We start from the raw sequence: 13,925 nt of genomic DNA, 5'->3' as shown, positions 1-13,925 counted from the left end.
GTTTCGATAGTATCTAATCTCTCCTGGTGATTCCTCCTATTTTATTTTTAGTTTTTTTATCCGATTATTTTTATGGTCATTTAAAACAAAATTCTGTTCGTTCCCCTCGATAGTCGTTCAACAGTTCTACGAGTCGGAAGTCAACAACGCCTACGTTATCCGAGGTAATGCTGCCATCTTGAAGTGTTCGATCCCTTCGTTTGTTGCGGATTTTGTCTCGGTAGTGTCCTGGAATGACGACAGCGGCAGCGTCTATCAGTACCTGGGCAATACCAGTCATGGAGACGATTTTGAGACCGGTTTGTGACGATTCGGAAGTTTGCCTTAGGAAAATCCAATGTTCCCCTTAGCATTTATAAGTTTAACCTCCTGTCCCCTTTTAGAATCAGTTTTTGATCTGATTTAACTCCTCCGCAGTTGTCAATCAGTACTACGAGGCTGAAGTTGTGTCCGAGTATGTGATTCGTGGGAATACGGCTGTTCTGAAGTGTACCATCCCCAGCTTCGTGACGGATTTCGTTAAGGTTGAAACGTGGATCGGGAGCGACGGTTCGGTGTACAATTCGTCAACCTTCGATTTGGGTATTTCGGTCTACCTCGGATATTTTGAATCACTCCAAGATCCTCCCCTTTAACCTATTATTTCGAAAACATCTTATGAGTTTTGTTTTGCCATCCAGTTATCAACCAACACTACGGTGCGGATATTCTCATGGAATACGTTATCCGAGGCAATGCAGCCATTTTGAAGTGTTCGATTCCCTCGTTTGTGTCCGATTTTGTGCGTGTGGAAGCTTGGATCGATGAGGAAAACAACGAGTTGCTTCCCTCGGAAGATTATGGTTAGCGACACTCGAAAGCTTTGGGTATAGATAGATTTCCTGGGGCTTGGTGATTCGTTCGAAAGTCGTTTGGACGAATGGTACTTTAGATTAAAAAAACTGTAACACGAATGATACGTTAGAATCAAAGGTTCTTTAGTACCAATTTTATTTCCGGTCGAACAGTTATTGAACTTCAAAGCCGAACGGTAGCAATACGTCCTAACGAACTTCGGCCGATTACTCCGGACCCCGACTTTCCTCCTCATATACCACCTTGAGTTATCATTTCCCAATTTTGACAGGCCCCTTTATTCTTTCCATTCAGTTATCAATCAGCACTACCAGCCGGAAATTTTAACGGAATATGTTATTCGAGGCAACTCCGCCATCCTAAAGTGTTCCATTCCTTCGTTTGTGTCCGATTTTGTTCGCGTCGAGTCTTGGATTGATGAGGAAGGAACGGAGATGACTCCTTCGGAAGATTACGGTTAGAATACAACCATAGAAGAACAATACATATATCCAATTACCATTCCTTGTATCTTTTGCTTATGATTTTCTTATCTCCGCACCGATTTTAAAACATCTTTTTGTGAAACAAATTTTCAGTTGTCAATCAGTTCTACCAAACGGGTTCCGAGGACGAATACATCATTCGGGGCAATTCGGCAATTCTGAAGTGCAAAATTCCGTCGTTCATTGCCGACTTTGTGTACGTTGAAACTTGGCTGGACAGTGAGGGAAACGAGTATCACTATCATCAGGACGAAAGTTCCGGTAGTTTCAATGACTGATCGCCTACGCAAATGATTCAAATTTCCCTGAAAAAAGTTCCTCAGTTTTTTGTTTTGCTCAATCCCGTTTCATTTGATATATTGGTTAAAAATGGTCTTCTTGTAATTTTACAGTCGTTAATCAGTTCTACCAAACCGACGGCGAAAACGAGTACGTAATCCGGGGAAATTCCGCTATCCTGAAATGTAAAGTTCCGTCCTTCATCTCTGACTTTGTGTTTGTCGAAGCCTGGTTGGACAGCGATGGCAATGAGTACCATTACGACGTTCAGGAATTCGGTTAATACATTTCTGCTCTCTCTCGAAATTCTATAGCTTAAACCCCATATTCCTGCAAAACTCCACCGTTTATTTTATTGTTTTTACGAGATTTTTTTTTCATTTTCATCTCCATCTCAGTCGTAAATCAGCACTACATTACCGAAGCTGAAAACGAGTACATCATCCGAGGAAATTCGGCCATTCTCAAGTGTAAAATTCCGTCCTTCATCGCTGACTTTGTGTTCATCGACGCTTGGATCGATGATTCCGGGGAAGAGTATCGGTTGTCCACTAACGAAGAAGACGGTTAGCGATTATAGTTTTCATGGTGTAGCGTCATTCCCCATCCCTCCTTCTTATGATTTTGCTATTTCACATTGAAGTTAAGAGCCCTTGAAAGTTTACACTTGGTGTTTAACTCTGGTATGGATTTGTTAGTGGGAAATCAAACGAAGGTTCAGAGCTCTCAGTCCACCATCCCCCTCTGGAAGAATAACTGAAACAAATACTGAACTACTTTAGAAAATTAGAAAAAAAAATTCCGTCTACTGAATTTTCATGAATAACACAGACATACGGTAGAATGTATCATGTTATAATACACTGAAGACAAGGTTAAAAGTCATATTTCAAAATGATTTATTTTTTGGCGTATTTGTAGACAAATGAAATGATTTATTTAGATTTTGCTTTTAAAATTCAGATTTAATCTAAAAAAACAGATTCCATATCCAAATTCAGAGTACAGAATAAGTGTTCTAGGGACCAGAATTTTTAACGCCATCTTATTTTGCCTCAAATTTTCTCGATTTTTGAAACAGTGGTCATCCAAAGCTACGAAGCCGAGGCGGATAATGAGTACGTAATCCGGGGCAATTCGGCCATCATGAAGTGCGAAATCCCTTCGTTCGTAGCGGATTTTGTATCGGTGGATTTGTGGTTCGATTCGGATGGAAACGAATACTATCCGGCCGATGATAGCAGTTTAGGTTCGCCCCAGAAGTCCCTTCAGCCGTTTGAAAAACAGATTCCCTAACCTTAAAAAATCCTTATTTTTCGGTTGATTTTAAAGTCAATTTTTCTTTAATTTTCTTATCTCTAGTTGTTCAACAAATCTACCAGATTAGGGTCAACGATGAGTTTGTTCTGAATGGTAACGCTGCCATCTTGAAGTGTTTGGTTCCTTCCTTTCTACAGGATTTCATCGTTGTTGATTCTTGGGAAATTGACGACCAAATAGTGTCGATCGATATGGATTCGTTAGGTTTGTCCGGCGGAAGGCTGCATTTCTCACAAATTCCTGAACATCCTTTCCTAAAAAAAATATTTTAACAAACTATTCCACTTACACCTTTAATTAAAAAAAAATCTGAACGTTTCAGTTGTCGCCCAATTTTATCAAACGCGTTTGACCGATGAATTCGTTCTTAATGGAAATTCGGCCCTGCTGAAGTGTTTGATACCGTCCTTCATATCGGATTTTGTCTATGTGGACGCGTGGATTTCCGACGATGGTGAAGAATTTCATGCCAATGGCAGTGATGATGGTATACAGTCGATTTTCAAACAGGGTCACTTTGTGTAGGATTTTTTCCTTAATCCCTATCCTGAACCATTTTTGTTTTCTTTCAATTCCGTCTTTGATCTGCCCAACGTTGAATTTTTTGTTTTCCCATGGAGTCGCTTAGGCCAAAAAATTCTCCCTGTAGTGGAACTTTGAGGTTTCTTCCTGAACTAGATTTCAAGATCTCTTGCAATCAACTGAGCAAATATCTTCAAATAAGGCATAACTTCAATTTACTTAAACAAATTTTAAATAATTTGAATTTTGAAAAAAAAAAATTAAAAAATATTTTAAAAAATATTATCACACAAAGAAAAAACAATTAAAATATTAAGGAATCTAGAATCAAACAAGGATTTTTTGAATGAATTGATCATCATCTCTGCGTAAAAATTAATCGATATGAACTCTGAATTAAGGATTTTTTTTATTTGACTATTTATTTTCAAATATTAAATTTTATCCAAGTGGAATTGAACTGTTTTTTCTTGTGTTGTTAAAGTTATTGTTAATTTTTTTTTATACTTCAAGTTTGAATTTCCTGATTTTGATTTCAAATTATTTTAGTCGATTTAAATTTTCAAAATATTTTTTGTTTGATTTGGTACGGTTACTTTTTTGATAAATCGGCATCACTGAAAATTTTTCACGCTATGAAGAGGAGCCTCTCGCCTATGCATCAAATTATTTGCGATTAAAAAGTCATTAGTATCTTGAACATTTTTAATGTTGTTGGTTTTTCCAGAAAACCTCAAATTTTAAATGTTCAAGTTATACCTTTTTTTAAATATAAAAAAAAACTAAGAAAATTGCTATAAAACAGATTTCTTTACTAATTTTTTACAAAAATTGAAAATTTAGAGGGAAACATAACCATCATTTTTAGTTTTTTTTCACAGTGTTGCCAATTAATACTTTAAAACCTCATTATTTTCTTTGTTTCTATAATTATATTATTGACGATAATCATAGAAACAAAGAAAATAATGAGATTTTAAAGTATTAATTGGCAACACTTCGAAAAAAACAACTAAAAACGATTGTTATGTTTCCCTCCAAATTTTCAATGTTTGTCAAGAATTAGTAAAGAAATCTGTTTTATAGAAATTTTTTTAGTTTTTTTGAGGATTTAGTTTTTTGAGGATTTCTGGAAAAACTAACAACATTAAAAATTTTTAAGATACTAATGACTTTTTGATCGCAAATTGTCAGTTTCGATAAACCAAAATTAAATCCTGGATAAATACAAAATTCATTTGTTTGAAAATTTTAATTTATTGCCAGCGCAGTAGTAAGTTTTTGCTAGCAGATGATGTTAATCGCCTCATAAAGAATATATTTTTTTGCGTTGAAATCTTGAAATTAATTTAGATTACATCTGAAAACGCAAAATTCAATATAAAAAAATGAATAGTGTTTATGGCAACACTGTCAAATTTAATCTACTTTTCATGATAAATAGAACTCTAAAAATCAAACATTGAATAGAGTTATTTTTTCTTTATATGACACTGTTCATACCGTTAAGTTTTAATGTGCCAATCTCATTTTTTTTACAATTACTTAATTAAACCTAGCACTTTTTTTATACAAAATTGAAGAAGACAAAAAGGGAAGAATTGTTTAAAACTCACTGTTTTTTCGATGCCTTTCGGGTCACCAAGCATCAGTGTAAAATTTTAGATGATTTGGTTGATTCCTGAGTAAGCGCAACGCGTTCCAATTTTGTATGAAAATTTGTATGGAAGAAGAAATTTTTGCACATCATCCAATCATCCAGAAAATTCAAGTAAACTTGAAATATAGTCAGTCTTTGATTTTTGGATTTAACTATTCGTAAGCTTCATTTTTTGCTAACATGACAAGCAGCTAAGAATTTCATGAAAAAAGTTATAACCAGTTCAAAAAAAATCTGAATCCATTGAAAAGTAATTAAAAATTGAAGACTCTGCTTGCTAAAGCTGTTAATGATTGCATGAAATGTTTTGCAAAGGTTATATAAATCAATAAATTGTTGTGATTTTTTGTTTTCATCCTACGGTTACACAGCTTTCAAATATGCAGATAAAAACGCAAAAATTGAAAAACAATTGTATAACATTGAATAACTTTGCTGGAGTACCAGTTAGGTTTGTGCTTTGTTCACATGAATTGTTCTGCAAGAATCAAGAAATATTTTTCATCCAAAGTTTTTTTTTTAATCTTTCAGTACATTTCTGGTGATTTTTGAATGAAGAATTTTGTTTTCCCATACAAATTTCCATGCAAAATTAAAACTCGTTGCGCTAACTCAGGACTGAATGGATCGCATCCAAAATTTTTATTGCTATTTCTGGCAGCAAAAACAATCAAAAAATGTTATGGGAGGTGTAAAAATTTAAGAATTTGAAAATTTCCATACAAAGCTTGCAGCGGTCTAATGGGCACTATCAAAATATTAAGAGTTAATTTTGTTTTATTTAATATGTCAATCCCTTAAATTGAAAAAAAAAGTTAGAGAATTACTCCTAAATCTTCAATGAAAAAGTAGAAATAAATAAAAATAAAAGTGTTCGAAATGATCGAAATCAGAAGAATCCTCTCGAATTCATTCTAAACGATTCCAATGAATTGTAAAAATTAATAAGGTTCTAATAGGTTTTATTTATTGGCTTCGATGGACTAAATTGTGATAAATTTTCCCATTCAGTGTTCATCGCTCATTCGCCTCCCACTGTCTTTTCTTCCGTCCAGTCGTTCAGCAAGTCTACAAAACGCGGGTCATCGACGAGTACGTTCTCAATGGTAACTCGGCCCTTCTGAAGTGTCTGATCCCATCATTCATAGCCGATTTCATAACCGTCACTTCGTGGGTAGCCGACGATGGTACCGAGATTGAAATGAGTGATGATACCGGTATTTGGTTCAATAGATCAATTTAGATTCTCTAAGATCCTGAGAAATTCCTTTCCAACAAGATTAGTGTCCTTTAGTTTTTCTCACTCCCCAGATTTCGCACTCAAAATTATTTCTTCTATCTCACTCTCGAATCTTCTCAGTTGTGAACCAGTATTACGAGGCCCAGGTGTACGATGTGTTCGTTATCAAAGGCAATACGGCGCTGTTCAAATGTCAGATTCCTTCCTTCGTGGCCGATCACGTAGAAATAGTCGAATGGGTTACCACGGATGACCAAACCTTCAGATTGGATGATCAATTCGGTAGGAAATTGGCCCGATCATTCATTGACGGGAACTCAGCTTACTTCTCCCCGCTTCCACCATCTATACAACAGCCTTCTGTTCTGATCTTTGTCTCGGATTATCCAAAAATTTGGGAAAGAAGCCGCAGAGCCGTGCCTCGGTTAAACAAATTTTAAGTTTTTTTTTTTTATCATTTTTGGTTAGTTTTATTTTTTGTTTTACCCTATCCCGATATCCTGACCCCATTTTTATGTATAGATTTTTTGTTTGTTTTTTATTCCCATCCAACATCTCCACGGACCTCACGGTCTACCCATCCCGATTTGATCCTTCTTCCCCTAGCTTGTAAGTTAGTCGGTAAGGCTCTAGAACTCGTTCAATAACTGATCTCGTTCGCTGGAGAAAAAAAATCAACAAAACAAGAAACAGAGCTAAGTTGAACTCCCGAGAAAACGGCAGGTGCATTTTTTTTTGGGAGTCTGCGTTTCTTTTCCTGTCCGGTGTCCGAAAAAAAAAGAAACTGGTTTCTACCCGTTTATGAACTGAACAACAGCTGACAGTATGCTCTTCACATCTCTCGCGTATGTTTGCCAAGGTGCAATTTTGATTTTGGTTGAATTTTGTTTTGCTTTTCAGGATTTGTCGATTTTAATGCTTTCTTTTTTCAGGTAAACATTGTAAAAAAATATGTTGAAATCAACGGATTTTGTAAAATTTAAATGGTTTCACTTTCCATGACTGACTAAAATACCTTATCTGCACAGCGACGAGTAGCTGTGAGTGTGACTCTAAAAGAAGTTTGCTGACTCGGGATTTAATCAAAACCCTAAAAAAGAGAGTTGGATACGCTATCAAAACATCACGCTCGATTCTTAGATAGAAGGCTTTTTGAATCTGAACATACTGATAAACTTTGTTTTTTTTTATGCAGGAAATTAGAGTTCAGGCCCAGAATATTTGAAAGCACTACTCAACCCCTTCATGCAGTGTTAGCTGAGCTTGATTAACTACTCAAATCTATATTAAACCGTAAAACTCGAAATGCATGGTTTTAGAAATTGTATGTATTTCTTGTTCTAATATCAAATTATGATTACAATCACTTCAAGTTCCACGATAGCTGGTGTGGCTCAGTAGAACAAGTTTCACATCGTCAATAATGGTTGCTATTCCTTGATTAACCGAGTCCACCAATTGTGTTCAGAGATTAAATTAATGGTGCTTGGTGCAGTAACGGCGCCGGCCACGTCCTAGTAGTCAATAGATAGATTGGAAAAAAGAGAAAGGGATGATAGATCTGTTTTGTGCATTAGGTCCGAGGTTATCTGTGCATGCTGGCAAAATGATTTTAGTTGTGACTGGGGTAAAATGAATTGATTGGGAGATACTTTCACTAGTGTTACGGTGAACCATAAAAATTATTTTTCTACTACTTAACCCTTTAATGCAATGTTGTTTAAAAAACTCCCAAGATCAAATTTTATCGAAAACGCGTGGAAATTTTTGAGTTATATGTTCACAAAAATATTCTAGAGATTAACAAAAATGGACTTATGATATTTAATGGGATTTCAATGTATGTACATATATGATGTATGACGAATAGATGAAATTATGATGTATAGATATGGATGAAAACATGTAGGTACAAAAAATGCAAAAATCAAATTTAATATTTTTTTAAAGCAGTTTTTGGAAAATTTCTGTTATTTTTTCTGATTTTGAAATTCATATTTTCTTTTAATTTTTAAAAATTTTAATTTAATTTTTAATTTTTTAACCCAATGATAGACAGTTGGATTTAAATTGCAGAACCGTAAATATTCAATAAATTAACAATTACATTTTTTTTAACTTGATGGGCGTTAACTTTTATGAGTCTCGAAATTCAGACCTGTTCAGTTGTGTTATTTGAATTACATTGACACGATTTTTCTTAAGCGGTTATTGCTATACAGTGCTAAAAATTCCTATAAGCGAACACATATTTTTGAGGTTTATTTTCACAAGAAAATACCATTTTGAAAACCTTTCAAAATAAAGCTTAAAAAATCTTTGAGTTCTTTCGTATCTTTAACATGTTTGCGGCTCATGGACCGATCTCAAGTCTAAACTAAATAACTTAAAATACATCTGGCAAAAATATTCCATAGATTTTTAATAGGAGTTAGAGCTAGATTATGACTTGGTTACTCAGTAAATTGATTGTACTTGAGGGGCCATTCACTAATTACGTAAGCACAATTTTGGAAATTTTCATCCCCCCCTGGTAAGAAAAAGTAAGATTTTTCAAAACCCCCCCTCCCCCCTAGTAAGATCTTACGTTTTTTATTCTTTGAGAAATTGACACTTTTTTGTTTAGGTTTTATTTTTGACACTTTACCAGCATTAAGGCATTCGTGGACAGAGAAATTGATACGTTTTTTCTAAAATTGCTTGAAAATATTAAAAATATGATAAACATACTTCAAAACAAAGCACTTTTTAAGGAAAATTAAAAAAACTGTATTTGAAAAGCACAATCTATACAAAACAACAGATGAAATGTCATAACAGATTAAAGAAAACATTATTCAAGACATGTTTGGGGTAACAATAATTTTCAATAAATTTCCACAATCGAATAAATGATATAAAATCTAAATTCCCATTCAAAAAGATAGATCAGGTTAGCACAATGTACCATAAAACATTGTTATGTTTTTAACCTGAAAATCATAAAAATCTTTAAAAAAAATATCATTCTATACTATTAGAATTTGGGCATAAATGTTTAACGACAATCACGTTGTCAACTAACCTAAAAGCTCAGACTCATTCAGCGGTAAGCGATAAAGTTTAAGGATTTTTTTTGGAAAAAACTGTCTAGAAATTCATTATTTAAAGTGCCTTATATTGATTTTTAACGATTTTTTTTTTTGAATAAAGTCGTTTTCGTAATGTCGTAAAATCGTCGTAAAATCGTAAAATCGTCGTGTCACACACAACGTACCATTTTCCTTGTTGTTTCTATAAATTTCCCAATTGAAAAGATTGTTATGATGAAAAGCGAAAAGCGACGATCTTTTTTAATAGTGTGATTTAGTGTTTTTGGTTTGAATTGATTCTCTATAAATTTTATAGAAACTGCAGTTTTTTTTATTAATTCAAAGACATTAAAAGATAAAAAAACATAACATCAAAATTAACCAACAAATAGGTAGTGAGTAAAATAAAACCTGAATAATATGGTTTCGTATGGCTGTGGCTGTGATTAATTTCACTAGTTTACAAAATTTAAAAAAAATCGTGAACTTGATTAACTGACCAACATTTTTAATGTAAAATCGGGCGCTGAATCCGAAAATGAAATTCAAAAAAATCTCAGTAGAACCGTTTTTGAGTTATGCTCCAAATATGAAATTTCGGAAAAATTAAAAAAGTTCATGTACTTAAATTAAAATATCTCGGACGGCATAACAGTAATTTGAAATCCCTCTTTTGCATATTGAAGGTGAATAAATTTCCTATCGATCATCTGAACACCGTTTTTGCGTTTGACCAACAGTATTGTTGATATTAGTGACTTTATGAGAAAAAAATTTAGAAAAAACGCATTTTTTTAGAGAAAATGTTATTTCAACGAAAGTTTTAGACTCGATGGTAGCATTTAAAAAATCTGATTTTCTTTTGCGCTTAAATTTCGATTTAAAACAAAGATTTCAAGTGGTAATTTATCGAAATCGGTTGAAAATTGAAGAAGTTATGGCTACTTTACCATAATAGTATTTTTTGTAGTTTTTCATAATTTGACGAACCGCAGTACACTTATCATAGTATAGGAAGAATGAAACAAGATAAATCTCACTCGCTCCAAGTCAAAATTATTTATTAGTTTACCAGAAGGTCACATGCCAAGTTTCAGGAAGATCTGACCATAAGAAGGGGTTGCTTGAGTCTCAAACGTGAATAAAATTTTGAGGTATTTTGCCCGGAAGGAACGAAAAATCCTGGTTTTTCATCAATAACTTCTTTCATCACTAGCTGATTCTTTTTTATGGTTGATTTTCTTAAAGCTTAAGTTGAGACACATATTTCACTCGAAGACTGTAACTCGATTGGATTTGAAACAGAAAAGTTATTGCAGTTCAAAGGCCGCAAATTTTGTCCAACACGCAATGAGTACTTTTTACTCATTGCGTTTTATACGAGAATTTTAGACCAAAACACAATCTTTTAACCGCTATAACTTTACTGTTTCAAATCCAATCGAGTTACAGTCTTCGGGTGAAATATTTGTCTCAACTTAAGCTTTAAGAAAATCAACCATAAAAAAGAATCAGCTAGTGATGAAAGAAGTTATTGATGAAAAACCAGTATTTTTCGTTCCTTCCGGGCAAAATACCTCAAAATTTTATTCACGTTTGAGACTCAAGCAACCCCTCCTTATGGTCAGATCTTCCTGAAACTTGGCATGTGACCTTTTGGTAAACTAATAAATAATTTTGACTTGGAGCGAGTGAGATTTATCATGTTTCATTCTTCCTATACTATGATAAGTGTACTGCGGTTCGTCAAATTATGAAAAACTACAAAAAATACTATTATGGTAAAGTCGCCATAACTTCTTCAATTTTCAACCGATTTCGATAAATTACCACTTGAAATCTTTGTTTTAAATTGAAATTTAAGCGCAAAAGAAAATCAGATTTTTTAAATGCTACCATAGAGTCTAAAACTTTCGTTGAAATAAAATTTTCTCTAAAAAAATGCGTTTTTTCTAAATTTTTTTCTCATAAAGTCACTAATATCAACAATACTGTTGGTCAAACGCAAAAACTGTGTTCAGATGATCGATAGGAAATTTATTCACCTTCAATATGCAAAAGAGGGATTTCAAATTACTGTTATGCCGTCCGAGATATTTTAATTTAAGTACATGAACTTTTTTAATTTTTCCGAAATTTCATATTTGGAGCATAACTCAAAAACGGTCCTACTGAGATTTTTTTGAATTTCATTTTCGGATTCAGCGCCCGATTTCACATTAGAAATGACCTTCAGTTTACTGAGTTCAAAAATGCTGTAAACTAGTGTTTTTAATGTAATATTTCTTACGTAAGATTTTTGGAAACCCCCCCTACCCCCCTAGTAAGAGATCGTAAGCAAATGTGAAACCCCCCCACCCCCCCTATGTGCTTACGTAATTAATGAACAGCCCCTGAGGACATGAAACATGAACTTTAAGAAGAACAAAAAATCCGATAAAAATGAACAGACACATGAACTGATCAAGATGAGATAGGACTGACGTGTGCATAAGTGAAAGGTATCAGTGAAAAAAATAGCTTTTGAATGACAAAAAGTGTGGGTACTCATTTTCCGAGAAAAAAAATCAATTGAGGTACACTAGAAAAAGTTCAACTTCAACTTTCTCTTTTCTCAAAAAAAAAAAAAAAAAATAAAAACTATTTCTTCTTCTATAAATTCTTGTGAGGGTCCAAATTCACAACTGAAATGGATTTGGAAATGAAAATGGAAACTTTTTATCTTAAATAATTCCGAAAAAAACTGTACTGTTTGCTTTTACATACCAATTCAAGTTGTACGTACTTAACAAGAAAAGTTGTTTTTTGTTTTACCTATTTTGGCTGCATAAAAGAGACTTTTGATCCGCTTTTTGAAAAGTGAGTTTTAAAATTGATTTTCAACTGAAAGTAAAATTTTTTTTTGAAATTTTTAATATACCCTCAAAGTGTTAAAAATAATATTCCCTCCTGTCAACTCAAACGGTGGCAAGTGCATCGACCTTCGACCATTTAAGAATTTCATCTCCAAAATGATTCATGTTGGAAAGGCCAGAAGGGGTATCCGGACTGTTGAAACTGAAGCGGATATTCAAAATTTTTAAATGTCTTCGTAAATGAAGGTCCTTTGTTCTAAACAGTATTCATTAAAAGTGGAGTACCAAACATAAATTTATGCTGCAGGAAAACTGTAGATATATCAATAAAATTTTATGAAACAAGCAAAGAGGATCAAGTAAGACTATGACCATTTAGAATCCGGGCAGTTACAAACGTGTATATTTTAAAAATTATTCATTTGTTCGAAAATATTTGTGTGGAGGAAATGAAGATGTTGATATGATATTTAATGTAAAAATATAAAAAAAATTATTGTTGATTAGAAGAAATACATCTAGTTTATCAAAAAAAAGTCTTTTTTGTATCTTTGCACACTTTTTTCAATCACATTGATCTATTATTTTTACAGCAAAAGCAAAACCTTTGCAAAATCATGATATTTTTTTATAAATTCACCTGGAAAAATCAATTGGAATCTTTTCGGAACCTTTTCATAAGCAGGCATCTGTAAGAATTTGACCTCTTCAATTTGGTTTAAACATAAATTTCTTTGTCCATCAGAACACATCTGCTACATTGCGTAAAACCCGGTTGCACAGATAGCGATCTATGAAACTGCTCACTATTACTCATTTACTCGGTGTCTACTAGTCAGGCAAAACTTTTTTCCTGCCGGAAACGGATTTACTGCATAGTTAAGGGGTCTGCATTAAGCTATCCCCAATCCCCAATGAGATCAAGGGTTCGACTCCGATGCATGGTTTGAGCTTCGTGAGCATCCTAGAGTAGCTCCTTATACTTTTTAACCATTTGGACCAAAAAAATCAACAATTCATGAGTTTTCAAGTCGACAATGAAGAATTTCCGAGGCGATTGTGCAAACTATTTTTACCCTGTCTTTTTGCATCGTAAATATCTCAAACACACGTTAACTAAAAATTTGAAAAAATAGGCAAGCGCAAGATAGTACTTTATATAACCAACACAACGCTGCTAAAGTTTTGCGTATCCAAGCTCTAGTTTACGTAGCTAATTTACGTAGAAATGAAGTGTAAATGATCATAGCCTTATTAAATTCATTTTAAAGCCTGGAGATAAGTTATGTGTTTTCACTTGCCACAATAAACGAAACTAATGAAGAATTAGAATTTTTTTTGCCAATATTTTTGAGTATTTTACTTTCCAAGAGAAAACTTAAAACGTTGAAAACTTTTTAGTGATGCAACTGATATTTTTTTAAAGATATTCATATTTTTCTAAGGTATATAAAAGATTAACTATGGTGACATTAAATAGTAGAAAATAAAACTTTTATTCAAGGTTTTGCATGATGTTTACATGTAAATTTCCAGAAAATAAAATTAATGCATAAAATCATCGTAATCTGAACAGATTATTTAGTTCGATCGGTCCAATTTTATAAAATCTGCTTCTCAATTCAATGTTATTGATCT

The 13,925-nt window shown here is 33.3% G+C and overlaps 1 protein-coding gene across 50 annotated transcripts in view; it reads left to right on the top strand.

The window, feature by feature from the left end:
• LOC129745126 (cell adhesion molecule Dscam2) overlaps positions 1 to 13,925 on the top strand; it is a 212,790-nt gene that overhangs the window by 20,936 nt on the left and 177,929 nt on the right. For 25 of the 50 annotated variants that reach the window (XM_055738003.1, XM_055738013.1, XM_055738001.1 and 22 more), the window contains exon 4: positions 114 to 299. The exons of 7 other annotated variants lie outside the window; for them this stretch is intronic. In XM_055738003.1, coding sequence (XP_055593978.1) covers positions 114 to 299 — 186 coding nt within the window. Of the gene's footprint in view, positions 1 to 113; positions 300 to 1,149; positions 1,312 to 2,017; positions 2,186 to 6,481; positions 6,644 to 13,925 lie in introns of all 50 variants that reach the window. 18 more of the 50 variants (XM_055738017.1, XM_055738015.1, XM_055738018.1 and 15 more) reach the window with 3 other exon arrangements.

This window comes from Uranotaenia lowii, chromosome 2 (genome assembly GCF_029784155.1).
Source record: "Uranotaenia lowii strain MFRU-FL chromosome 2, ASM2978415v1, whole genome shotgun sequence".
Lineage (NCBI taxonomy): Eukaryota > Metazoa > Arthropoda > Insecta > Diptera > Culicidae > Uranotaenia > Uranotaenia lowii.
The sequence above is the reverse complement of the archived record's forward strand: the minus strand, read 5'-3'. Positions and strand labels throughout refer to the sequence as shown.